This window comes from Corvus hawaiiensis, chromosome 1 (assembly GCF_020740725.1).
Source record: "Corvus hawaiiensis isolate bCorHaw1 chromosome 1, bCorHaw1.pri.cur, whole genome shotgun sequence".
Classification (NCBI taxonomy): domain Eukaryota; kingdom Metazoa; phylum Chordata; class Aves; order Passeriformes; family Corvidae; genus Corvus; species Corvus hawaiiensis.
The window spans coordinates 58943220-58971163 of NC_063213.1; the positions used below are offsets into that span (position 1 = coordinate 58943220).

The following is a 27944-nucleotide window of genomic DNA, read 5'->3' on the forward strand; positions in this document are numbered from 1 at the left end:
CTATGTGACTGAACAAAGTACAAAAGCTATAAAGAAATTACAGGATATTGTATCTTACTAAATAGATGTAAAATACTGTACTTTCCCTATTTTCCCACTTTTTAATATCAGTTTAGTTGCTTCAGCTCCTAGTGTTATAAAACCAGGTATCTTTCATTTTCTTTGCATTACTGTATGCAGGCAAGAGAGACTCTGGTAAAAATCGCTCATCTGTTTTATTTCTATTTCCGTTTCTTATCATGATTGCACTTCAATAGCATCGAGACATTGCAATGAGATAACAGAACATTCTGACAGATCTCATACTGTTCTCTCTATTTGCCCTTTAAGGTGAAACAGTTGTGAAAGAACTGCATATACTATTCCTTTTTTTTTTTGATCAATTGACTTTTCTTTAAAGTTTCTCATTTTAGTTTTTTTGGTTCCCACTGAAATAATGGGACCAGTCCATTAAGATCAAGTCCAGGAAAGAATTTAGGCACACAAGTTAAAATCCACTGTTCCCATTAACTGCTGTGGATAGACTTCTATACAAATATATCACAATGACTTTTCATAAACAGGTAACACCTATACTTATTAATCCTTTATATTCTGCTTGACTGGAAATGCAAAACTACCCTTTCTAAAGTAATCCTCAATCTGATAAGACTATCTCTATTCCAAAACCTTATAAAAATACTGTTTCACCACCATTTTGAGATTACAGGCATGCATGACAATAAGGAACAAAAATAATTTCTTCTGGGTATTTATCAGATTAAGTAAGTTTTGTGGGAGTAAAGTGATAGGAGACCTGCAGTGAAATTTGTATAAACCTACTTGCCTTCTAGGACAAGTATTTTTATTTAATTTCTCGTAAATTTTACGTCTGTAAAAGTGTTGAACATGTCTACTTTAATACATACATTGAAATTACTGTTAAGAAGTGCAATAAATTTATTTTAAATGTTTTAAATAATTGTTATTTTCGTTAAAGTCGTGCCTACAGATACTGATAAAAACAATACATTCCACAATAAAACAAATGGCCCTTTTGAAACAGTTTAGAATATGAACACACATTCAAAAATCAGAAGAATACTAATTGGGCAAATTTCTGCTGACCAGAGCTATTTCCAAAACTTTTCTAAACTGAGTCTGAAACTCGTCTTGCTGTTCTGCAGTTACTCAAATGAGAAACGATATGCACTATAGTAAAATCCTGTTTTCTTTCCTGCTAGGTGGGTAATGATTTCCTGGATTAGACTTGGAAGATGGGAAAGGAAGCAAAAGATTAAAACAATGCTTTGGTGTTACCTGGTTTCATTCTCACCGTGTATTCAAGAATGGATTCATCCTTAAGTGCAACAGTTACTTCGAACATTCAGCAACATCTCTAACAAGGTAAGGAGGAATTCCTTTGAGTTTTAAGGGGCATAATTAAAACAACAGTACCTATAACAGGGAATGTTTTCTGGTGGAAGAATAAAGTATTCAGGCTTGTTTTCCCAGGTGACAATGAAATATGCATGCTTTCGAGGGCTAGTATTATTGCCTTTAGGAAAAGGGATGTGCAGTCCAAAGTGCATACGCTGTATTATCCAAAATAGGCGAGGCAATTGGAGTGGGAAAAAATCCAAGAGAAAGCTATTTGTTATCTCTGTCTTACATAACAGAAGCAAAGTCCAATCATGCTGGATGTCATTAACCATATTAATTCTGCTCACATTAGAATACTTTTTCAGAGGACTAGACACAAACCAGGAGCAACCTTTCACGGTATGTCAGTAGTTTGGGGTTTTTTTTAAATCAGAGGTATTTTATAAATTCACTAGTAACTAAAATTGGGACAAATCCAATTAACTGCATATTCTTTTAAATAAACATTTAATTTCTCATTTATTTTGTATGTCTGTGCTGAATTGCAGAAAATATCATTCTCATGTCATTCAAATGAGATTAAATGAATGACTTAGAGTTATCAAATGGATACAAATACAGAATATAGATGTTTGTAAGGAAACTCCAAACTTCTGGACTTTTTTCAATATGCTTATACTTGTGCATTATGAATATTCACTTGCAATATATGATATTAATAACTTTACTGATTGTAATAAGTCCATATTTTTCTTTCAAACAAATGGTTGTTGAGATTACTGTCCTTGTCTTAAGATTGTGTATTCCTCAGTCAAATATTATTTTACAGGAAACTATCTTCAATAAATTTAAAATGCCTTCTGAAGATGAAAAGAAGTATACTGCAGATGGAAATAGTCATGAGATCGCTGCATCCAGCCAGGGTCATGAATTTGAAGACAAACAGTAAGTATTCTTTAATATTGTAAACATAATGCATTGAAGCTTATTAGACTCCATTACTTTGGTTTATATTTTATTGAATTTCATATTTTAAATCTTATTTTACCTTATTTTGTTAGGAAAACCTAGTAAGAGAAAACTTTGTAAGAGTAAGGGTAGCATTGATTGGTACATTTATTTCATGCAAAAGGACTATTTATTTTTGTCCTTTAAAGGACTAAGTGTCCACAGCATTGACTAGAGACTTACTGAAAAACAATTCTAAAATATGACAAAAATTATGTTGGAATGGAAATCTTGGATGCATTTATGTCATCTGCTAAAAATTATCTTAATATTTTTAGTATGCAAGTGAATCAACATTTTACATATCTTGAACATTTTATGTATTCCCGATCTGCTATGTACCAAAGTTTTCCTCTCTTCTGTTTTGAAAGCTATACAGTGCTTCGGTTCACAACTTCCCTGACCAGATAGTGGAACCACCAACCCCGTTGGTGTTGTTTCATCCTTGAAGGGGTGAACTGGGAAGAACATGACTTAAATTTACAGAAGTTAGGAGGTGATGCTACTTATATTGCTGAAGATTTAAATACAAACATCTCAAGAATGCTCAATAAATCATGTTAATTTTGCACAATTGTTTGCAGTAGAGTTATTTCATAACTATAATATAATTGAAAGGCATTAATATGTTGAATTAGTATTTCTGTGAAGTGGGGTCCATTTTTAAATTCACTGAAACTGCCACACCATTTTTTAGCCAGGGAAAGAAGAAGCAGAAGAAAGGGGAAAAACCTAAGACGGTCAGCCCATTAGCACTGGTAAGGTTTATTCTCTCTATATGTGTGTATGTATATGTACACACAGGCACATTTCAAAATGTAATCAAAAATAGCTACAATTATGTTAGTGTCCTGCATGTATAATGCTGTCTCTACCAAATACTTTGATACTACAGAATATTGGCTATAGTATAGAAATCAAGCAGTTCTTTTTGTGGATGTAGTTGTACTAAAGAAGCTGTCTTATTACTGGTAAGGATTCTTGGGAGTCTTCCCTTAGAAATTTATCATGTTAAACATACCTATACCAGATATTTGTTTGTGAAAGATAGGAATTGCCATGTTCAGTCATTTCTTCTGACACAATGAAAAGGGTGACCATGTACCTATGATTATGTGTGGTCTTGTCCTCTAAATTACCGGAGTCAGGTACTAATCACAGTAATTATCCCCATCATTCATTATTCAGTCACCTGAGTCAGCAGAAAAGGGCAATTCCATGGCACTGATGAAAATTAAAATTAAAAATTGTATACTAAAAGGTATCAGATTCTTTAAAATTTTCTGTATGTTTTTTAAAAGACAATCTTTTAATATTTAATCAAGTAAATCCTAGGTCCTCTTTTATTAATACTGAAATATTTTATATTTTGTAGGTTTATTGTGTGTAACATACAGCAATGATACTGCAAATAACAGACATAAAACTATAGTCTGTGATGCTGGCCAATGCCCAATTTCTTTGCTTTGCTATATCAGTTTGCACTTGTACAATTACTTCATACAACTATAGTTTACATCAGTAAACTTAGTATTTTATAGTACAGAATAATAGATGAGCTCAAACTTTATTAAGTTCATTGGCAAGAGGGTTTAGGATTTCAATACATTTTTATAATTGGTACATTAGGGACAGTTTTTCTGGCTGCATAATAATGAATTTACAGTAAAAGCAATTATTGCCTTAATTATCATAATTCCATTAAAACTTCTTATAATTTGAACTTTAAATGGCAAATATAAAATGAGTAAATTTCTTATGCCTTGTTTTCCTATGATCTTTCTTATCCAGGGGCAGATATTAATGCATTAAAATGGCACATCTCTCTGGTTTTGAGAGTTTATAGTATAAAAGTGCTTACATAGAAAGGATTTATACCTGTACATTTAAATTGTTTTGTAAACTGTATTTCTAAAGAGATAAAGTTGTAGCTTTGTGACAGTAGGTGTACAACTGACAGCTTTTTCTTTACTTTCTTGACTTTGTAGACACAGCATTCAGTTAGCATTCTAATACAACAGTTAGAATAAATTTCTCTTCTCATTTACAGTTTCGATACTCCAGCTGGTCAGATAAATTATTAATGATACTAGGCACTCTGCTGGCAGTAGCCCATGGAAGCAGTCTCCCTTTTGCGATGATAATTTTTGGTGATATGACTGATAGCTTTGTTATTTCTGGAGACACAAATTTTACAGGTAAGAATATATCAGCTATGACAAGAACAATGGCTCATATTTAAAAAAGAGACAGGAAGATTCATGCATCTTGACAGGAGATACTGATGTCAGAAACCACAATGCCAAAATATGATGCAAATTAGTAGCTCATGTTCATTGTACTCAAGATACACTATAGTTGGGGTAACATTGTAGTGGGAGTCTCCTATAGGCTGCGTGACCAGGAAGACCAAGCAGATGAGGTCCTCTATAGACAGATTGGAGTAGCCTTGCATTCACAAGCCCTGGTCCTCTTGGGAGTCTGCAACCACCCCAATAGCTGCTGAAGGAACAACATCACCAGACATACACAATTCGGGAGGTTCCTGGGCTGTGTTGATGATAACTTCTCCAAGTAATAGAGGAGCCATCAAAGAGAGGTGCTGTGCTGGACCTTGTTCTTGCTAAAAAGGAGGGACTGCTGGGGAATGTGAATCTTAAGGGCAGCCTGGGCTGCAGTGACCATGAAATGGTGGAGTTTCAGGGCATCGAGGAGGGAGGACAGCAAGCTCACTATCTAGAACTTCAGTAGAGCAGACTTAGGCTTCTTCAAGGACCTGCTTGGTAGAGTACCATGGGATAAAGCCTCGGAGGAAAGAGGGGCCCAAGAAAGCTGGTTGATATTCAAGGATGACCTCCTCCAAGCTCAGGAGCCATGCCTTCCAACAAAGAAGTCAGGCAGAAACACCAGAAGGCCTGCATGGATGAACATGAACAAGGAACTCCTGGACAAACTCAAACACAAAAAGCAAGCCTGGAGAGGGTGGAAGCAAGGAAAGGTAGCCTGGGAGGAATACAGAGTACCTGTCCAAGCAGTCAGAGATCAGGTTAGCCCTGAGGAGAATGATTTGAAGGTGTTTGTTGACAAGAAGCCCAACATGAGCCAGCATTGTAGGCTTGCAGCCCAGGAAGTTGTATCATGAACTGCATCAAAAGAATTGTGACCAGCACGTGGAGGGAGGTGATTCTACCCTCTCTATGTCTCTCTGGAGTGTTGCATCTGGCTCTGGGATGCCCAGTATAACAAGGATACCCGTTGGAGTAAGTCCAGAGGAGGGCCATGAACATGATCAGAGGGCTGAAGCACTTCCCTTATGAGGATAGGCTGAGCATGTTGGGGCTGTTAAGCCTGGAGAAGATTCCTGGGAGACCTTATAGCAGCCTTCCAGTACCTGAAATGGGGCCACAAGAGAGCTGGAGAGTGACTTTTAACAATGGCCTGTAGTAATTGGATAAGGAGTAATGGCTTTAAACTGAAAGAGGAACTATTTAGATGAGATAAAAGGTAGAAATTCCTCCTTATGAGGGTGATGAGAAACTGGAACAGATTGCCCAGAGATGTGGATGTCTGATCCCTGGAAGTGTTCAAGGCCAGCTTGGATGGGGCCCTGAGCAACCTAGTCCCTTCCAACCCAAACCATTCTGTTCTTCTATGTGTCTATGCTCAGGAAGACTTTTTAATCTCAAATTACAATGATGTAGTTTTGTAGTCAGTGGAGTTATGACTAACACTGTATTAGTAATGTTTACTGATGTGTATTAAAATTTCCTCCTTTCTTTCAAATCAACTTGATTTAGAAGGAGATGTAGCAACTCCAGAAATACTGAACAGCATGCAGGAAAACTAATTTGTTAAATCTTGCTCTATTAAAAGTATTTACTCTCCTCTTCATTTCTAAGGAGACTTTTCAATGAATTTCACTCATAATATGTTTGAAAAGCTGGAAGAAGATATGACAAGGTAATTAAAAATTGGTATTTCCTCTTCTTTTTTTAATGTAGGTACACATTTCTAGTCAAGCCATTCTTCTCCTGAGGATGTTTTGCACACTTTAAACAACATAAAAGCAACGACTGAATAATATATGTAACTAAAGATTGGCATGTGAAATTATTTGAGGCCCTGGGAAGATTTTTGAACATTTCCAGCCATTCCCAACAATTTCCCATGCTCTCACCCACACCACCCCCATTTCAGGGGTGCTCTGTATCCCAGTGAAATTTGCATTGCCTTCCTTCTTCCTTCTCTTCCTCTGAATTTATAAAGAGTAATTGTTATGATAAAAGATTATTGATTATCATCTGTTAATTCCCTGAGCTATGGTAATTCACTTGCAAAAAAAAGTTGAATTGTCAGATAGTACCTACTTTGCTGCCAAAGCATCAAGTTCAGCTAAATCACTCTCTACAATTACCTGAAAGGAGGTTGTAGCAAGATGGGGGTCAGTCTCTTCTCCCAATTAATAAGCAATAGGACAAAAGGAAATGGCCCAAGTTGTGCCAGGGGAGGCTGGATGTTAGAAAAAATATCTTCTTGGAAAGTGTTGTCAAACATTGGAACAGGATGCCTCAGGGAAGTGGTTGAGTGACCATCCCTGGAGGTATTTAAAAGATTTGTGGATGTGGGACTGAGGGACATGTATTAGTGATGAACTTGGCAGTGCAGAGTTAATGGTTGGATTCAAATATCTTAGAGGTCTCTAACAAGCTAAACAATTCTGTGAAATTATCTGGACTGCAGAAGTGCAGATTTAGACTACAGGCTACCTTAAATCTAGCATTCTAGATCTGAAAACAGCAGAAGACAATAGCCAGTAGGTGCTTCTGCTACAAAGCTCCATAAAGAAAAGATCAAAGAAGAAGAAACATAAGCTGTTAAGAAGTGTGTTTTGTTAAGGGGCCTTATTAACCATTGTCCATACACTTGGTTTATGCAGGATGTCTAAAGTTTATGGGTTTCTTGTACCACTTGAGGTTCTTTTCTTCAGGTTGAACTCTGTTGCTCATTAGATTTTGAAAAATGTCTGATGTGCTCTTCAAGGCAGTTGCCTTTTCTGAAGAGAAGGAGGAGATAAAGCATTTGCTGTAGTAACTCTTGCTTATATCAAAGTGCATTAAAATTTCTAGTAGCAGTGGACTGTAAGCTTACTTAGATTCAGTAGTTAATTTTTGTAATTAAATATATCACAACTATTTATGCTAAAAAAACCCCCAAACCAAAACATACTCAAACAACTCTTTACCATAAAATACAGGAGCAAGTTAGGAGAAGGCTGTTTCTTAGAAATTAAGAACGTGAATGTAATGAGAATGAATTGACAGGGAATTGGCAATTATGCTTTATAGGAGAGTTTCTTGCTGCAACATTTCTGTCAGTCTCTGACATGAATGCAATTAATGCATACAAACCTTCAGTGGAATATACTTGTTCCCAGTGATTTGAAAACAAATTTGAAGGCAGAATTGCAAACTAAATAATGTGTGCATGGGTGAAGTTACGCTGTTCTTTGTTTAGTAAATACCTGATACCTAGTTGCACAACATTTTCAAAGTGTGTCTCATGTTTATTCTAAAAGAACTGCAAAAAGAGTTACTACAGAATTGCTACATATGAAATTGTAGAATTTGCTTTGCTCATTACTTAATTGGTGAATGATCTCTCCCTGTCCTTATCTTGACCTACGAGCTTTTAATTATATTTTTCTCCTCCGAGTCTAGCTGAGGAAGGGAAGTGAGTATCTTCAGTGGACACCTGGAATCCAACCGGGATCAAACCAACACGAATTAACTCTGAAAGTACAAGCATGAATAAAAAGCAGCCCTAGTTTCTCTTTAGAAAAAAATTTTTTACTGAGAAATTTATTACTAGCAGCACAGGAATAGGTGTTCTTTGCCAAAGTTTCTAGACAGAGCCATAGTTAGCATTTTCACTGGTGTAGATAAGAAGCTCTTTGCACCAGCTCCTTGTTTCTCTAGGAACACCTGCCAGCAGGTCAAATAATAATAGAAACTGTTTGCATGGACAGAGTTCTCACACAGGTATGTTCAAGTACTGAACTATACATGTGGATTTAGTTGAGTTTGTTAATCAAACAGTTTGCCTAAACTCCAACTATTTCTCAAAAGAAAAAGAACTATTCTTTTACAATGCGATGAGCACTTACTCTCTGGTAAGTTGCAGCAGTGAATTTACAGAATATATTTCATCAGCATGGAATCTGGCAAAGATATGAATCCCTTTTGATACAATTTGTCAGGAAACAAAGTCGAAGTATAAATCAATTCTTTGAAGTGATGTAGCATCATAAAGTAATTGTCTAAAGTAATTACTGCTGAATTTAGAATCAGTGTTCTTGGGTTTAGTTTGAGAGGCTTTTTTTTTTTGTTTGAGGAGTTTTAATGGAGCATAATATGATTGAGGTCAATATTCAACTAACCAGCGTTCTGTTAGGCATTAACCTGATTTTATAAACAGTTTTGATTAAGTGAATTTCATAATGAGTTCAGTTTCAAAGTCCCTAACTAAACTGTATGGTACTATAGCCACAAGAAAGACTGGAATGAAATTTGAGAAGTTTAATTTGCAAAGCCATTCTCTCTTTCTTAGAGCAGAGCATTTGCACACAGATTCCTGCAATTTGCTCCTGCTGAATTTCATGTTAAGGTTCTATAAAATCAGTATGCATAACTTAGTAAAAGAGTAAAGGTCACAAGAGTTCAGAAAAGGTCATAAGAGTCACACTTTTCACTAATTGTTCACTTTTAGGTAGATGCATTATTCTTATAATTACAGGTAATATGCATCATAAAGTAATCATTGATTTCAGTTGTGTTTTACAAAAAGAATCCATTAAGTTACATTGTTTTGGTTCAGTTCTGTTGCAAGTTCAATTAGAACTGATTCTGATGTCAATTCTTCATCAAATCAAAATTGATTTGATTCTTTTTAAACAGTTTAAAGGTGTGAGTGAAATTTACTTCCAGTTTGAGAAATATAATGGTTGACACACTCCTGGTTTGGATTTGACATCACAGCACAGGGCTGAATTAATGTAGAAGTAAAATATCAGTTATGAATAAAAGAGCCAAAGAATTTTTGATCTAATGGCATTTGCTTGCAGTAGATGTACATATAATGATGCTGGATTCTCAAATCAAGAAATATTCACTGCATCCGTTTATTTGTTTGTTTGTTTATGTTTTTATACAGACAGGCATGTTTATTATTTGTGTGTATAATATTGATATATGTGATTTGGTCTGTCTATGTGTGTTAAAAATGCTAGGGAGTTTTTGGACATGACACATTTAGGTGACAAGGGTATTGTATCTGAAATACAGTTCTAAAAGAATCTTAGGAGAAAATACATACTAAATTGAAAAAAAAAGGTTATTCTGACATTAAGTGCTATTCATGGAAAACTCAGCAAGTTTTACAGTGAGGTGTAGGTTTTAGTATAAGCATATAATCCCTAATTCAGGTCAAACAGAAAAAGTGAGCATCATGCTAAATTCAGACTAGCAAGGTAATGAAATTGATTTCAGAGTATCTTGCTTTTTCCTTTTTCTTACAGATATGCATACTACTATTCTGGAATAGCAGCTGGTGTTCTTCTTGCTGCTTATGTGCAAACTTCATTTTGGACCTTAGCAGCAGGTCGGCAAATAAAAAAAATCAGAGAAAAATTTTTTCATGCAATTATGAGACAGGAAATTGGATGGTTTGATGTAAATGATGTGGGAGAACTTAACACTCGTCTTTTAGAGTAAGTACCCTATACCTTTCTCAATGTTATTTTATCTTGTTAAACATGCAGGACTTACAAATTTTTATTTTTAAATTAAATTATTTCACTGTGAAATGAAGTTTTCAAATTTTCTCATGGAGACTCTCAGGGACTGAATTTCTAATATTTCTGATACAGGACTGTGGTTTAAATGTTTTCCTTTCACTCATCAAGTTACATCCTATTTTCCTTCTTATGGGTTTTGCTATCAACACTCCCCATCAAAACTTAAATCTTACCCTACAAGATGGAAAAAGGAAAGTTCAGTAAATGCTGTTTAAATAAAGAATTTTTATTTTAATTGGTTTAGTTCTGAAAAAACAAACACACAAACAAACAAACAAAACCCCATAATGTTCAACAAAGCCCAGTTCAATACATATCTTTTAAACTTTTCATATGGGCATCAGTGGGAAAAATAGCAACCTGTGGAAATTTCCAGGTAATATACAATTAATAGGAAAGTATTTTGTTAGGTTCCCCAGAACTCTGAGGATGATTAAAGCCCAGCCTATTGTATTACCCCCATGAAGAGAAATTAGTTAATTTCTGGGCACACTGAGGACTGATAAACGTGCTGACTCAGCCCAGCAGTGTGAACAGCTTTAACTGCATAATTTGCCTACATTAAAGCCTTTATCTTTAATTTCCAAATAGCCCACAAGTACCAAAAAGATCAAAAATTTGGAATTAAGAAAGTGATAGTAGTTTTGCACTACAGAAAGAATTTCAACTTTTTCAGACAAAAGCAGGTTTATAGCATTATAGTTTCACAAAAATATGAAAGTTTTCTTGGCCACACTATGTAGTGCTTTACCTTGAAGAAAACTGTTATTGGGAGAAATAATTAAATAATAAAGATTGTCTTCCACACAGATGCCCATGTAACAAAACTGGAAACCTTTCTTGTGCTTTCTACATTTTTCTTCCTCTCTGTATGTAATTTGTTTTTCAGTGATGTCTCCAAGATTAATGAAGGAATAGGTGACAAGATGGGATTGCTTGTTCAATCACTAACAACATTTGTGGTAGGATTTATTGTTGGTCTCATAAGAGGATGGAAGTTAACCCTTGTAATACTCGCAGTTAGTCCTGTCCTGGGACTTTCAGCAGCCCTCTGGGCAAAGGTAGGTTAACATATGTACAGTGTCAGGTTTTATATTAATGACAGATAATGAAATTCTTAGTGAAGATAATGAAATTACACATAATGTAATTCTTAATGTTAGAATGTGTTGCTTAGAGCAGTTATAGCTTTAGATAACACTTATGTACATAAACTCTTTGATGAACTATCAGTATGCTCACATTCAAGGCCAGGTCAGATGGAGCTCTGAGCAACCTGGTCTAGTGGAAGGTGTCCCTGCCCATGGCAGAGCAGTTGGAATGAGGTATCTTTAAGGTCCCATCCAAGGTCATTTTTTAATTCAATGATTCTATATAGTTTGAACATCGTAATTCCCATAGATTGGACAGACTTGTTTGATTTAAAGCTGTTTCTGCTAGTATAGCACATACAGAGAAGGAAGCAAGACATATGTGTAGAATCTACACCTGTAATTGTTTAACTACATTCATATAAGTACTTTTTTTCTTGAAAGGAATAATTGCACCTCCTGGAAAATAAGAGAATAAATTAGAAAAAACCTTTGTCTCAGACACAGAGATTTTTTCTTAGCTGTTAACAGCTTTGCTAAGAAATTCTATACAGATCTAGATGAGAGAAGGACCAAATTACCAAGGGATTAGAGTGACTTATCTTTGTAGTTTGAAAGTCTTCAGATTTTTATGGTGTTTCATTTCCCTTATGTTTCAAAGATCATGAAAGCTTTCTCTGTCTTGAGTGAGTATATTGCAGAAAAGGCAGGATTAGAGACGTGTGTGCCATGTATGTCTACTGGCTGAGTCTTCATAGACTGTGGCCATGTCTTCACAGACTCAGATATAGGGCCCTCTGGCTAAGGTAGCCAGAGGGTAGAATGAGCTAAGGAGATCTGCCTGGGGAGAACCATACCAGCTCACTATGAGTAGTCATTTTATCTCTTGCACTGGGTGAAAGCAGAGCAAATAATCCAGCATCTAGTTGTTTACAATGCGTAATGTGGAATTATTATATTGACTTCACAGTACACTCAGGAATTGGATATTGGACATTGGGCACCCATGCCTAATAATAAAAAGAAACTCACTGTGATAAAAGCCCTTGTGAAGTGCTTGAACTTAATTCTGGTTTTCCTATTTCAAAATATTTGATTCTGTATTAGGTTCTCTCTGCTTTCACTGACAAAGAACAAGCTGCATATGCAAAAGCAGGTGCTGTTGCAGAAGAAGTTCTGGCAGCAATCCGTACTGTAATAGCTTTTGGAGGACAGGAAAAAGAAATTAAAAGGTAAGAGCAATATTTGCTTTCATCAGCGGATTTTAAAATAGTTCAAATTGTTTCAAATTTTCTTGTGTGTTTTCTGTTGGAAGTCATGCGCTTTCTGCATTTTTAGATAATGAGAGATTGTCTGTTAGGGGCTGTTATGAGGTTTGCTACACGTAGAAAGACAGTTTTTTTCTAGACTCCATATATTGTCTCTGCATTAAAAGGTATTCATATCACTTCAAGCATCACACAATGAGAGCTTTAGACAAAAGAAGGCCCTACTCCTGGAAGAGATGATGATATCCTTGGTAATCTGATTACTCAGGAGTTGTGAAGGTGCTAAAGAACAATATCTCTATTTCCACTATACTGTAAAATATAGATCTTGTGATATATTTTAACCTTTTATCTTGAGCGGTTCACAATGAAAGTTCACTGACCTGCAGGTTATTTAAGGAACTTAAATGCCAGTCCCTGACATGCAATGCCCTTTTATTTCTATATACCGGGTTGACTAATGTTGGTCTTTTTAGGGGTTACCTTAGAAACTCCGTGTCTGACTGCCAGGCTTACCTTTGTACAGTCTTAGGGTTAGATATTTTATGTATCTAACTGCTGTACTTTGTGAACCTTCTGTTTCTAATTCATCCACAGAGGTTTTGGTGCTGTATGCTGTGGTATAAGTGTGAGTCTATTTTGAACTTCTATCTTTCTTCCAGATACCATAAAAATTTAGAAGATGCTAAACGGATTGGAATAAGAAAGGCTATTACAGCTAATATTTCTATGGGTGCTGCTTTCTTACTGATATATGCATCATATGCACTGGCATTCTGGTATGGAACTACTTTGATCTTAACTGAGGATTACACTATTGGCAAAGTTCTTACAGTAAGTATTAATGAGTAAATTCTCAGTAACAGTGAGAAATAATAAAGAACAAACAATAAAGTGTCTAATGGGAACTTATTTGACTTTAATGAGAATTATGTCTAAAAACTGGCAAAGTAGCATCCCTTCTTAACAAAAAGATTCTCACCACAAAAGCCTACATGTTGCTTCTATAGGATCTCAAAATCTAAATGAACCCAAATAAAACATACATTATTTTCAACTATCCCTATATCTTTTCTGATTTTCATAAGATTGGACTGATACAGAAACAGTTCAATCAAAAACTGAAGTACAATACCCTTTCTAGTTGCTATTTGCTTTCAGAGGGCTGGATATATTTTCAGGATGCAGAAACAAATACCTTTTTTTTAGCTGTTGTGTGGTCTCAGTAGATAATTTTCTTAAAGTTTTTCTTATGTTTTGCACCATGAGAGCTTGGAATCACTTCTCAGTATTTTTAGAAATTGAGGGGGATAAAAATATACTTGTGACTAGGAAATATGTCACCATCTAACTGAAGGAAGAAAACCATAACACTTAAGTCATAACTTAAATTCTTCTCTTGATGTGGAAACCATTCTAATTTTGTATGAAATATGAAATAAACAGGGTAAGAAGAATAACTTTGTTAACCATGATGAAACACAGCCAGGTGACCATATGCATATATTTAAATATATTTTAAACTACCAGTTTTGTTTATGAACCACTGAAGTTTGTGAAAATTGTCTCTGATAAGTGGTTTTGGCTCTTTTGAACCTTTTGTACAGGTTGGCATATGGAACCTCTCAGTGAAGTTCATGACCTTGTGTGTAATTTATTCTGTTCAAAGTATTTGCAAATTCTGTTGCAAATTGTCTATGTTGTAGTTCACCGAACGATGTTTTTGTAACATGGGTGATGCATCATCATGTGTAAAATCTGTGAATAACCTCTGTTCAGGATGATGGGTGTGACAGACTTTGCTCTGACTACTATGGCTGTTATCACCTCTGAGCAGTGTGGTTTAATTGCTTTTGTTTTGATACTAACTGAAAGCAATAAACTGTGCTATTCTGAGAAAATTGCTAATTTTTTTCTTTTATCTTTTTCTGCTTTTCTTGTTTGCTTGTACTCTCATTGAAGCAGAACGATCCTTTTTTACTTTGTGATGGAGAACTTGGGTTTCTATGCTTCTGTTTCACTGCCACTTTGAAAGCAGAATGATAGTGTTTTGCATATCTGTCGTTCTGTTGAAAGATGTGTAATAAACTTTCTGGTCTTTGGCCAAAGAATGATTAGTACAATAAATCCTGAGACACCAAGTGCAATTCTAAATTTTTTGTCATAGATTTTACAAGTCTGAGTCACTTTTTCACTTTTTTTCAATAAGTTTGCAAAATTAATGTTGTACAGTAGCTCAGTTCTCAGCTGAACCTTAAAAAGCCCTTTTCTTAATGTTTTTCTCTGTTTAGGAGAGACCTTTTCAGTTTTGCTTTAATCCTAGAGTCTTTAAACTTCCGTTAACAGACATGGAACCTCCTTACCCAAAAATACCTAATGTAAATAAATAAATATAAGTTTCTGCTTAAATAAGAGTGAATATATACCTCTGTAAACATTTCTTTCAGGTCTTTTTCTCTGTATTGATTGGAGCTTTCAGCATTGGACAGACTGCTCCAAGCATAGAGGCATTTGCTAGTGCAAGAGGAGCTGCCTATACAGTCTTTAATATAATAGACAATGTGAGTATCTTTGCCCTCACTATCATTACAAAACTTCTTCCGAAGGTAAGAGATCCTTCTTTTTAAAGACAGGAACTAAATACACACAAAAGCTAAATGGAGAAATTATAAAAAGTATTCTTAAATGAGCATATCATCAATGTAGCAAGTGAGGGAGCAAAACATTACGCAATTTAGATCTTTCAGAATCTCACCTAAATTACTTAAAAAACACATTTAATATTTCTGTAGAATAATAGTGCTCTCAATAACTTCTTTATGAAAAAAATGTTGGGGTTTTTTTGTTGTTTTTTTGTATTTTATTTTGTACAGGAACCTCAAATTGACAGCTATTCAGAGACAGGTTACAAACCAGACCACATAAAAGGGAACTTAGAATTCAAAAATGTTTACTTCAATTATCCATCCAGACCAGATGTTGAGGTACTGTAAATGAAACTTTATATATATATATATTACAGCTGAATATGTGGATCATGTGTTGGAAAAAAAATCATTTAAAAAATCACATAAGTTTTGTTGAAAATGTAACATTTTCAGGTTGATTCTCTAATGTGTATAAAACTACCTTGTCATCACAGTGATTTTAGCTGGATTTATTTCCACCTTAGCTAAACATATTAAGTTTCCTGAATAATTTTTTTGTCTAAAACTTTAATAAGTGTGGCTATGCAAAAAACCATAAATAGGTATTTCTATCACAATCTAAATTTGCAATCCTAACTCAAGTGTTTGTGTATAGTAATAATAATGAGATAGTGAGTTTTAAAATAATTGCAATGCAGCTCTGTTATGACTGTGTCAGAACCAGTTAAAGAAAGCAGATCCAGCAACGACTTGCTGTATATGGAATAGAGATCAGAATCTGTATTTGTCCTGACAGAGAATAAGTTTCCTTTTTAAAGCACTGTCATATATTCAGAGTCTTAATGCAGTGACAATAGATAACGTATGAATGATTCCTGAAAATATTTCTGTGGACAGTGTCTTTGCACTATGTAACTATTTCATTCCTTACCTTGAAGGAAAATCACTGACCTTGATAAAGTGATCTTTCTTACTTTTGATAGGCAGAAAGGAAATACACTCAGCTTTTAACTATGACTTTTACATAGCTTCCCTGTAGTTTCCATGGTGCATTAAAGAAAAAGGTGAGGCAACATAATACAGAAATATTGCATCATACTGTTTGTATATTATATTTTAGTTATGGGTAGTAGTAGTATTATTTTGTCATATGAACTGGTTCATGAGACAGGTAACTGTGAAGTGTGTTGTATAATACTTTGATACTGAACCAACTGTGATGTAATTATAAGGAAAATTAAGCTGAAGTCATCAGTTATCCAAAATTTAAACCGACATGTTTATAAATTTTATTTTTACCAGATTGTGCTAGAAATATGAAGGTTATTTTATTGCAGTCTTTCAAATTTTCCTTGACATTTCTAAATACTGTTATGTTTTTGACCAACCTTCTTATATGGACAGATTCTGAAGGGCTTGAATCTCAAGATTAATTCTGGCCAGACAGTGGCCCTGGTTGGTGGCAGTGGCTGCGGGAAAAGTACAACTGTTCAGCTCATCCAGAGATTTTATGATCCCAAGGAAGGCACGGTAAGATACCTCAAGTGAGATGACTTCTCTGCGTGTCACACTTGTTGAAAGCCTAGTTCTGACCTCACTGCCCTTGTCAATGTTCCAATGACATGGTAAAGTCTCCTCTAAAATGGCACATGCCAGAATGGAGAGAGATGTTCCTTCATCAAAACACTTAGTAAACAGTTTTTGTCTGCTCTCTTTTGTTTAGGTTACAATTGATGGGCACGATATTAAGACCTTAAACGTAAGGTATCTGCGGGAGGTTATTGGTGTGGTGAATCAGGAGCCCGTGCTCTTTGCCACTACTATTGCAGAAAATATTCGTTATGGCCGTGAGGATGTCACCATGGAAGAGATTGAAAAAGCCACCAAGGAAGCGAATGCTTATGACTTCATCATGAAGCTACCCAATGTAAGCAGATCAGCTCTCCTGCTGAAATAATTTCATCTAAACCTTCTTGTGTCAAATAGTTCCTCAGAAGGAATGCTTGTTAAGAGAGGAAGCTATCCCTGGACCTGTGAATATGCAGAGCTATGCAGAGCTTCCTCATAACTTTTGAGAATAATATTAATTTTCTATCTTCAGGAAATGATTTTTCAGTCATTTGAAGAACTACTAGATTTCCAGGAACACAAATGATTAGTCAGGTTTATCCAAGTAGGTGTTTATTCCTGTAGGGGAAGGAGAAGATGTTACTGGCACTACTGGCATTACTGACATCTTTCTTTAGTGGAAAGACTGTGCCACCGAGTGTTTTCAATACATGTGTTTGTCTTGTAGAAGTTTGAAACTGTGGTTGGAGAAAGAGGGGCACAGCTGAGTGGAGGCCAGAAGCAAAGAATAGCAATTGCCCGAGCTCTGGTTCGCAATCCCAAAATTCTTCTGCTTGATGAGGCAACATCAGCTTTGGATACTGAGAGTGAATCAGTTGTGCAGGCAGCACTGGACAAGGTTAGTAGTATTTTAAAATGAAGCATGTAAGCAGGAGCCTAATATTTACTTATTTCCTGAACTTTTGTTGAAAATAGAGACCTATAAAAATACAAAACATAAACTTTGATTTGGCAAATATTCTTTGTACAGAGAATTTTTGAGTTCCTACAGGTATTACAAAGAGAAACCTTATTTCAAATTAGAAGATGGAGTCATATTTTCTGCATTATTAAGCTTAAATCAATATTTTCATGGTGTAAATACCATCCTCTTCCATCATCTGTCTTACTGCCACTCATATTGTTGTCAGTCCTTGTTGGGCTTCATGAGGTTCCCCTGGGTCCACTCCTCAGGCCTGTCAGAGACCTTCTGAATGTCGTCCCTTCCCTCAAGTGAATGAACTGCACTGCTCAGCTTGATGTCACCTGTAAACTTGCTGAGTATGCACTCAATCCCATTTATCTGTATCACTGATGAAGATTTTAAATAATATGAGTCCCAGTATGGACTGTTGAGGGTCATCACTGAAGATGAACTCCATCCAGGTTCCAACAGAATTCCACTGCTTGGGATCATTACTTTGATTATTTAAACTAAAATTTCTTGATCACTTTAAAACAGCCTCATAATTAAAATGACAAGCTGTGGTGGTTGAAAAATTCAGTGTAATATGCTTATAAATATCCAAAGAAAGGTACTTAGTTGAAATACAATTCACATGAAATTGCAGAGGATTTTATTTTTATTGTAGTCGTTTGAGTTAGCAATGACTTAGAACTTAAAACACTTCTTTTTTCTAAAAGTGAGTGTAAAATATTTTCTAATGTTGCTGAGTATAAATTCGCCATGGATTTTAAGGTTTAAGTGGGCAACTATGGGCCTAAATATGAAAAATTCTAGCATTTAAAAAACTTTAGGGTTTGTAACATTCTAAAATTTTATGTGTTGAGATTTTTGCTTAGATAGTTGTGACCAAATGACACTTTAGCATGCCATAAATCGAGTGTCTCCTGATGGGAGAGAATTTGCTGAAAGTCCTTGCAAGGCGCTTAAAAGATGAATCGAGACGTCTTCTGTAGTTTCAATGCTTCTAGATAGTTGTTTATTAAGTCTTATCAGAGAAACTGAGCCACTAGTGTGACCCAGGTACAGCATGGAAGGAGGAAAAGTTGGAGTGAGAGCGAGAAAGACCAATTATCAAGATTTACACAGCCTTTTAAAGACATTTTGACCAATAGTTACTAAAAACGTACATTATTTTTACTTTCTTACCAATTATTCAGTAACACGACTAGGAACTGCAGAATTTTCTATCCAATCAATCCAAACTACTTTTACTGCAAAATATGGAGTGGTAGAAGAAGGAGAAGAAGGTCTAGAGAACAACAACAATCCTTCATTTTGATATTTTTTACTCTTACCTATTTACTACAAAGAGAAGCCTAAAACCTCTAAATTTTTCACCCTGTGACAATCTTACATAGTAGTCTATAACCTAATTCACACCACTGTATTTTCTAGTTGTTGTCTGACTGTTGGTAATTTTTTCCAAGGTTTGAAGCTATACCAGTGTTGTCCAGGGGGGTAAGAACCCTTAAAAACAGGCAGAGAAATATTCTTGGCACTCTGGGTTCCTACAACCAAAGTTTGGTGTATTTATGTGCCACAGTGAAAGATGGTCTCTAATACTAAACTTTGAGCTTTAGATTATATTTCTGTTTTAAGGTACTAATTGAAATACATTTTAAAATTTTTTTTTGAAGGTTATATTTTTCTGCGAACCTTTTAAATGTTTCTTTTAGGTCCTACTCAACTCTGCTGTGAAGATGAACACTATTTACATTTACTTAGAAATACTCACATGAAATATTGCTGTTTTCAGGCAAGGGAAGGACGCACTACGGTTGTGGTAGCTCATCGACTGTCAACAGTCCGCAATGCAGATCTGATAGCTGTGTTCAATGGTGGAGTTATCACAGAGCAAGGGAATCATGCTAAATTGCTTGAGAGAAAGGGAATCTACCACAAACTTGTTAACATGCAGGTACTTTTTCTCTAGATGTTGCCTCATTTTCTTTTATTTTTTGTGCATCCATAGTCATATCAGAAGTATGAGAAATTCTGCAGCATATTGTCTTCGCAGCAAAAACCCATGTGCTTTGAAAGGAGAGTAGCAATTTGAGAGAGACCACTAGTTTTGGTACAAGACTTGTTTAAACCCAGGACAGTACATTTTTAATCCTCTAAATATTTCAACTTAAAAGATTATTTTATGTTTTCCTTTTGTGCAGTTAATGTAGAACAGATGACTACAGTAGTTTGCTATTCCATTGCTTTTTCTTAGTCTGATAAAAGGTAAAATACAGTAGCTGACACTGGAGGAATAGAGCATGCATATTTTAAGGTGTTTAGGTATAATCCTTCGTACTGAATTTCTTTCTAAAGAAAAAAATGTGTAGGAATAGAAGAAAAAGAAAAATAATCCAGCTATTCCGACAGCAAAAATATGTTTTTAACTTACACAGACAGAGAAAAAGAGATTGCAAATTATAATAAATTTCAGAAATGTATTAGTTATTAAATGAAAACCAAAATACTTTGATAAGTGCATCCCAATGTCCCAGGTGACCATTAGGTTATAGCAGATTTTCATTCTAACTTTGTTTGACTGCATAACCACTATGTCCATTAAAGAAACGGAAACTGCCATCTCAGTAAGTCAGACTGAAGAGGTTAACCAGACCAATTAAAATATTTCTTCATAGAATATGAGAATACATTTGGTTACCTTCGATTCAAAGTTACTTTGTATCTGAACAAATGTGATAATGGGAAAAATGAGGAAATACAAAATTTAGAAAAGAAAATTAAAAACAATGAAAAATGAAAATAAAAAATGGAAGGCAAGTAAAGAAGATATTTTTATTAGTAGTGCAAAAAGCAGTAAAAAAAAATTCCTGGAAAAAAAGAAACACAAATTGAAGGCAAATTTGAATCCAGTTTCTATCAAATACCTCAGGAGTGGGTAGACATTTATTTATTCTGTCAAAGAGACTAGCAAAAGTACCACCATGGGTAAGGCTCTTTTCCAGGCTGCTCTAATTTTTCAGTCAAAATCTCTTTTTGACTCAGTTTCGTGCTGAACTTCCTTATTCCATTTAAAGTCAAGAATTGTTAAGTGTGTTCTGCTGTAAAGGCAGTAATGTTTTATCACTTCATGAATAAACTGTATATCCCTCAAGAACTCATTCTAAAAGAACCCAAGAAGAGTGCAAAGGGTTTACCCTCAATTTAAAACTTTTTTAGTTTAATTCATTAAAAAAGAGCAGCTACTGCCAGTCCCACATCCTCCACTTACTATAAGAATTTTCACGAGAGGTGCAAAACTCATATATGAATAAAGATCTGAATATAGAGCTCTATTAAATATTATACAGATTTTCATATCTCCTTAAAGCATTATATGTTGTTTCCTCTGTATCTCTTTCAACTGAAACAAAGTTACTTTTACTTTGATTACCTCATCATTTTGAAGTAATATATGCGTATGTAATAGCATCACGTTCTTCCCACTTTTAGGCAATAGAAGCTGAAGTTCCACCATCAGAAGATGATGAGAATGCACATAGTGCCAAAAACAGTGGATCTGAACCAGAATTTGAAGAATCCTTAACAACAGGATTGAGAAGACGATCAACTCGGAGAAGCATGAAAAAGCCAGGAGAGCAAAATAATGGTCCTGATGAGGAAAAAACTTCACCTGTAAGTATCTCTGCAGAGCTGTTAGTGAACTTGATTCCTTTAAACAAAGCGCGTTAAATTCATTCTCCTGCTCAAGAAAGGTATGAGAAGGAGACATTTCATAGGGATGAAGAAAACATGAGAATTTTTAAATTCTAAATAGCCTTTGACTGATAATATTCAGAACTTGCTTTTTTATTCTCAACATAAATGATAATACAAATAAAATGCTAATTTAAAAATCTATAACAAAGATGATGAGTTTATTGTTGAAAATAAATTTCCTTTAAAAGAAACATACTTACATATTTACATACCATACCAGTTTAGTCTATACAGTTTAAACATTCATTTTTGGATAAGAAACAGAGTATTTGGCCCAACATAACAACTCTTACAACAAAACTTGGAAAAAACCCCCCCAAAAATACGATTGCATTCATATTTACAGGAATTAGTTTGATGTTATAAATTTCTTAATGAACATTTACTTGAATTAATCAAGCCATGGATTACACACAGCAATATGCGCAGAATGAGTAGTTCAGTCATCAATGACCAATATCAAAGTATTCACCAACAAAAATTATATTGATAGACTAATATAAAATGACAAGAGTATAAATATAGTGTACAACTCTTCCTTCCTTGTGTTAGAATAATTTTTAAAATGTACAATCATTTATTCATGTTATTAAAAACTATAATTTTTGCTTCCCCTGAATAGATTCTGGGAATAGGAAATTGACTATTAATCTCTCATTTTCTTAATATTTCTCCAAATACATTCCTGTTTGTCCTAACATAATTCATGTTTTTAAGGCTGAAGAACTACGCCCAGCTTCATTTCTGAAAATTATGAAGCTGAACAAAACTGAATGGCCATACTTTGTAGCTGGAACCTTGTGTGCAATTATCAATGGAGGTTTACAACCTGCATTTGCAGTCATATTTTCCGAAATTATAGGGGTAAGTTGGAATAAAGTATGCAAAAAACTGTAAGCCCACAAAATTTATTTCTAATAAAATTAGGTTTAAAACAATCACTGCATAATGAAGCTGAAGAGTGGATGAAGCACTCTTGCAAAAATCTGAAAAGTTGTATGAAATTTACAAAATCCTAAAAATCTTGCTACAACCTGAAATATGCCTGTTATACTTTAAATATTATGTAACATACGCTCAAATTTTATATGAATGCAATTGACTACCAAAAATAGTTATTGAGAAACCTGAGAGTATTTTCGATTGTTAGTTAATTTTTTTAAAATGTTGTGTCCAATTTTATTTTATAGATTTTTTCAGAAACTGACAAGGACATCTTAAGAGAAAAGAGCAACTTATATTCACTGCTATTTTTAGTAATTGGAATCATTTCCTTTTTTACTTTTTTTTTTCAGGTACGTTTTATTAACTTAACATAATTACAATTGTTATTCATGTTTTAGAAACCAGACCTGAAATATACTAAAAATTTGCATTTTTATAATACATTACTCCAACTCAAACCAGAAACTGTAGTTATGGTTCTAGATGTGTCTTGTGCTGAAATTTTTTTGACGTAGAGCTTCTTGTGTGTAAGAGGCTTTCGAACCTATTCAGACCTCTTAATTTCAGAACTTCCTCTCTTGTTCATCAGTCAAACAGTTCTCAGCAATGAAACTCTGAATTTTCTTGCTCTTTTTCTATTGCCAAGTAACAGGCCACCCCTCCAGCCTTTACATTCTACCACCCCTTCTCACCCTCAAGCCTTCCTATTTGAATCTGTTAGTAATTGAAAATCTATCAATCTCCTGCCTTAGTTCTCCATTTTTTTACTTCCCTAGCCCTTTCCTCATCCAAAGGAATGTCCCATATTGTTCCTATGGGAGTCCCCAAAGGCTCCCAGGCCCAGTTTGTCAGGTAACACTCATCATGCTGATATTCAGTTCCTCCTGCTGAAACACAAATGGTTGTACCTGCAATGATAGTGCCACTTAAAAAGAAAAAAATATGGTAATCATATTAAAATTGTCATATTTTGTCTGCTTTATAATTTCTGAACATGTTGGTATAATTTTATCTGTTAAATGAGCCTAAGAGTGAAATAATAATGTGCGCTTGGGACAGCAGCATAAACAGTCTCTTGCAGAAACCTGCTGGTTTGTTTATGGATTTGTCTTGTTGCACAAGCGAAAAAGGCCTTGAGTACAGAAGGCTGAGTAGTACAGGGCTGTGATAGGTTTGCTCAGTTTATAGATGTTCAGATAATGTTTTAAATTTGAGGGATGCATTTGACTTCAGTGAACCCAGGTTGCCTCACAAAGTCTTTAATCTAAAATTAAATGGCCTAAATGCTACTTGTTTAAATCTGACTTCGATTGACTCATGCAAATGAAGTCAAAGGGTTGATTAGAGACCTTCTTCTTAAAGCATGCTGGTGAAGCAGTGCTGGGAAATATTGCTATGCTCCCTAAATTTTTTCAAAAATAATATTTTAATGTCTGTACTGTGAACCTATGTGAACCTAGAATTTATGTATATTAAGCCTGTTGTTACATTTGCTTTGTGAAACAGGACTGCAATATTTTGTGCTTTGACAATGTAGAGGCAATTTATGTAAAATATTTATTGAATAAACACAAACAGTGTAATACTAGGCATTGTACTTTTTCTCAAACAGGGTTTCACATTTGGCAAAGCTGGAGAAATTCTTACAATGAGGCTTCGATTCATGGCATTTAAAGCAATGCTTAGACAGGTAAAGATAATAAATAATTTGATTTCCAGGGTTTTAAAAATAATTTACTGTATTGGTATAAAATAACTGTATTCTACATCAGTCTATCATACAGAGAAGATTGTTTAAATCAGACTAGAAACCAATTTGATTAGTTACATGTGGTTATGCAGAGTATCCTTAAAGGGAGAGTCTTAAATCAATACGTGCTTTTCATGTACTCCTTGCAAAGACTTAGTTTTACAGCCAAGTTACAAGGGCCTGACAAGTTGATGTGCACCAGCAGTATCCCATTATCTATTCATTTGCCTGCTTTGCTTTCTTGGTGCCCTTTTTCCCCTAAAGAAATGCAGCACAACTTACACTGTAACTCTTACTTCAAATGTCTGATGTAAATTGTGATGTGTACAGAAGTGTTTTTTTAATTTATTGGAAATCTCTGTCCAAGAGCCCCCAAATCTATAATTGCTGTTTGTTAATGCAATAATAAGGTTGTACATTTGAAAAGTAAAACCACTTTCAGAAAATTAAAATATAAATAGAACATAATGTTGTAAAGTAATTCTAAAATTGCCTTAATTTTGTATGATTTCAGGATCAGTATTTTAGATTTTGAAATACACAATACAATAGTTATGGGTTTTAAGTCTTGCACATAAGGCTACATGTAGACACAGAATTTGATTCATGTGAACATGACTGTTTTCAATGTGACAGGAAACTGTTGTAGTCTGAAAAATTACAATTTATACATCAGCCATACTGAAAATCTAATGAAAAGGCAATCTTAAAATTGAGTCTTGAGGTCACAAATGCCTGTAATACATCACCAGGACTTCATTCGATGTATATTACACATGAAAGTTTAAATCAGATATTTGGTCACATGGTGAATAAATCATAAACTGTGTACCTGATCCCAACAATTAACTTTGATCAGATAGACCAGTTTGGTTTTTCGTTTGGTTGAGGGGTTTTGTTATTTTGTTTGTTGGTGTCTCTCTTCCAAATAAGCCTCTTCAATATGGGAAGAAACAAAGCAATGAACGTTTTGTTTTTAACCTGAAAATGCTTTACACTTAACCCCTCCCCAAACAGCTTTGCAACCATGAGGGAGTGTGACTGAAGAGCCCTCTCCTCCAAGGAGATTCAGTGAGGGAGCAGCAGTGAGAGAGAGTAAATTTTGCTTTGGGGAATCTCTCAGCTGCTCTCCTTCCTTCTCAGCAGTGATAATGAGTACATTGGAGGATTCACAAGATTACACTTTTTTCTAAAAATATTCAATGTGCAATGACGGAATTAAACTTACTTAAATATGCAGAACTGAGGCACTGCCACATACCAGATTTACTTTATTTGAAATGTTTATTTGAAATGTCCAAATACTGGTCTTAAAAATAATGTTTCTTTTTATAGGATATGGGCTGGTTTGATAATCCTAAAAATAGCACTGGAGCATTAACCACAAGACTTGCTAATGATGCCTCTCAAGTGAAAGGAGTAAGTAAAATTTTGGTTTGGAATTTTTCATATTTGGTTTAGTATATAGCGAAGTTGCAGCTTGGGTTTGACTGGTTGGGTAACAGTCGATTTTGACAACTAAAATTTCCTATAAAACAATAGCTGGTAGAGAATGCACTGATGCACTTTATGACAAGTTTACTATTGTGCTGTATTGTGGTCTTCCTTACTGAACAAATTTATTGGGAATCTCTTATTTAAGAAGTCTTTTTAAAGAGGTCTTATTCACCTAAAGACATGCAATGAAATCTATTCAGTGTAGGATCTCCTGCTATTTTTTTGATTGTTTTGATTTCTTATTAAAAAAAAAAGAACTGTGAGCAATAAACTTCCTTTTCTCTGTTACTTTTTGGAGATTCTTTAAAAGTAAATTGTGTACTTTCAGGGGTCTGTAATATCATGCTGAAGTACACTGAATGTAATTATTTGTGTATGCTTAAGTGAATTCTTACTGCTATATGAAGTTATGTGCTGGTTTTTTTTGAACTGTAGAGTTCTGAAGTATCTTTGGCTTTATTTCCATAGGAAAAGTTAAATGTTTAATTTTCTTCTTCATTGGGCTCTATGTGATGACTTGTAAAGCTAGCTCTATGATCTACAAAATATGACAGATTTTTAATGTTTAGATGTAAATATGAGTATGTTTGTTCAGTTTCAAGAGCAGAATTTAGAAATTGCAGAGTAAACTTAACTAATCAGAATATGGGGAAAGAAGAAATAAGTATTATCTAGATAATTTTTTACAAAAGCATTTAAGAAACTCTCATTTTGAAAAATAGCAAAACTGAGTTAAGATTTTCTAAGCAGTGTTTTGAGAATCAGGAATTTTGTGGGTTAAAATGCTTTCCTTATTTAAAATGCAGTTATGTTAGTAATAGATGCCTTTTTTCTTTCTCCAGGCAACTGGTGTCAGACTAGCATTAATTGCCCAAAACATAGCCAACCTGGGGACTGGAATTATTATATCATTAGTTTATGGCTGGCAGCTGACCCTGCTACTTTTAGCTGTTGTGCCCATCATTGCAGTGGCAGGAATGATTGAAATGAAAATGTTGGCTGGGCATGCTAAGAAAGATAAACAAGAGCTGGAAGCTGCAGGAAAGGTGGGTCTAGAGAAATTAATCTACTTCTGTATAATGTGTATGGTCATATTTACCAAAGCACTGTTAATGGATGTATTACTCCAAATACAGAACATTTCACAATATGTAAGTTCCAAAGACAGCCAGTTACACTAGTAGACCTACAGAGCATCACACCTCTTCAATAAAAATCAAAGACTTATGTTATTAAGCTATTAATATTTTTGTAGTTGATAAATCTCAGAATGTGCTAAACACTATTCAGGCATATTCTCTTCTCATTCCTTTTCTATTCATCTTTGTTTTCCTTATTTTGGAACCATCTCCATTTTGACTTTTTTTTTTTTTGGTCAACCCTCTTTGGCATGTCGTCTCTCTTATTACACTGCTCTTTTTTTCTCTTCCCTCCTTCATCTTATTAATGTTTGTGGTGATAATATATATATCTCCACTGGTTTCTGTTTGCCATTCCTTTGTTTCCGGAGTGGAAGAGAGAGATGAAAACTGAAAAGCAAGAAGGCTAGACTTTTGTTTAACAAATTAAATGAAGACATTTAATGTCACTTCATTCCAAAAATCCTTTTGGGAACAATTATCTCATCACTTTCCAGATATTGCTTTCTTCAAGGTAAAACTTTTCTAAAATCTCTTCCTATGTCATACTGTTTTTAAAAGCTGCTGAGAAGAAAATCATTTATCTAAGGACATGCAATTCCGTTCCATTCCTTTCAACTGGGTACATTTCTTCTGCTGCTCTCTAAGGGATGAACATATATTTCATGTTGGTTTTTTTTTAAAATGTGACAGAAAATAATTGACAATTCTTGGAATAGACACTAAAGACTTTATTAGTGCAGCATATTGTGAAGAATTAACACAGATGTTCCAAACATCTATGATATTTTTTTTCAAAACCTAAAGAAAATTTTCTTTTCATGGTAATGTGAGTTTCCCTTCTCAAGGCCACCTAAGAAAGCACTGGTCTACAGGCATTTTATTCAATTTTCATTTTTAAAAAATATTTTTTCAAATTTTTTTTTTTTCAGTAAAAATAGTGTTCCACCTGGAAAATTTGTTTTCTGCAAAGAGTTGCTGAACTTAGGTTACTGAAAAAACTTACATTATGGTCTTTATTAAACTAATATTGCATGAAATGTATATTTTAACAAAATGCATTAAAGCCTTGAGGGTCTTTTCACAGAA

General features: G+C 34.5%; 1 protein-coding gene across 1 annotated transcript in view; it reads left to right on the forward strand.

The window, feature by feature from the left end:
- ABCB1 (ATP binding cassette subfamily B member 1) overlaps positions 1 to 27944 on the forward strand; it is a 48597-nt gene that overhangs the window by 11064 nt on the left and 9589 nt on the right. The window contains exons 3-23 of the mRNA XM_048306620.1: positions 1224 to 1386; positions 2192 to 2307; positions 3068 to 3128; positions 4421 to 4568; positions 6270 to 6330; positions 9944 to 10135; positions 11112 to 11283; positions 12421 to 12545; positions 13244 to 13415; positions 15029 to 15142; positions 15455 to 15565; positions 16634 to 16759; positions 16953 to 17156; positions 17526 to 17696; positions 19561 to 19722; positions 21258 to 21440; positions 22242 to 22388; positions 22715 to 22819; positions 24082 to 24159; positions 25555 to 25638; positions 26559 to 26762. Coding sequence (XP_048162577.1) covers positions 2216 to 2307; positions 3068 to 3128; positions 4421 to 4568; positions 6270 to 6330; positions 9944 to 10135; positions 11112 to 11283; positions 12421 to 12545; positions 13244 to 13415; positions 15029 to 15142; positions 15455 to 15565; positions 16634 to 16759; positions 16953 to 17156; positions 17526 to 17696; positions 19561 to 19722; positions 21258 to 21440; positions 22242 to 22388; positions 22715 to 22819; positions 24082 to 24159; positions 25555 to 25638; positions 26559 to 26762 — 2712 coding nt within the window. The 5' untranslated portion in view covers positions 1224 to 1386; positions 2192 to 2215. The remainder of the gene's footprint in view (positions 1 to 1223; positions 1387 to 2191; positions 2308 to 3067; positions 3129 to 4420; positions 4569 to 6269; positions 6331 to 9943; positions 10136 to 11111; positions 11284 to 12420; positions 12546 to 13243; positions 13416 to 15028; positions 15143 to 15454; positions 15566 to 16633; positions 16760 to 16952; positions 17157 to 17525; positions 17697 to 19560; positions 19723 to 21257; positions 21441 to 22241; positions 22389 to 22714; positions 22820 to 24081; positions 24160 to 25554; positions 25639 to 26558; positions 26763 to 27944) is intronic.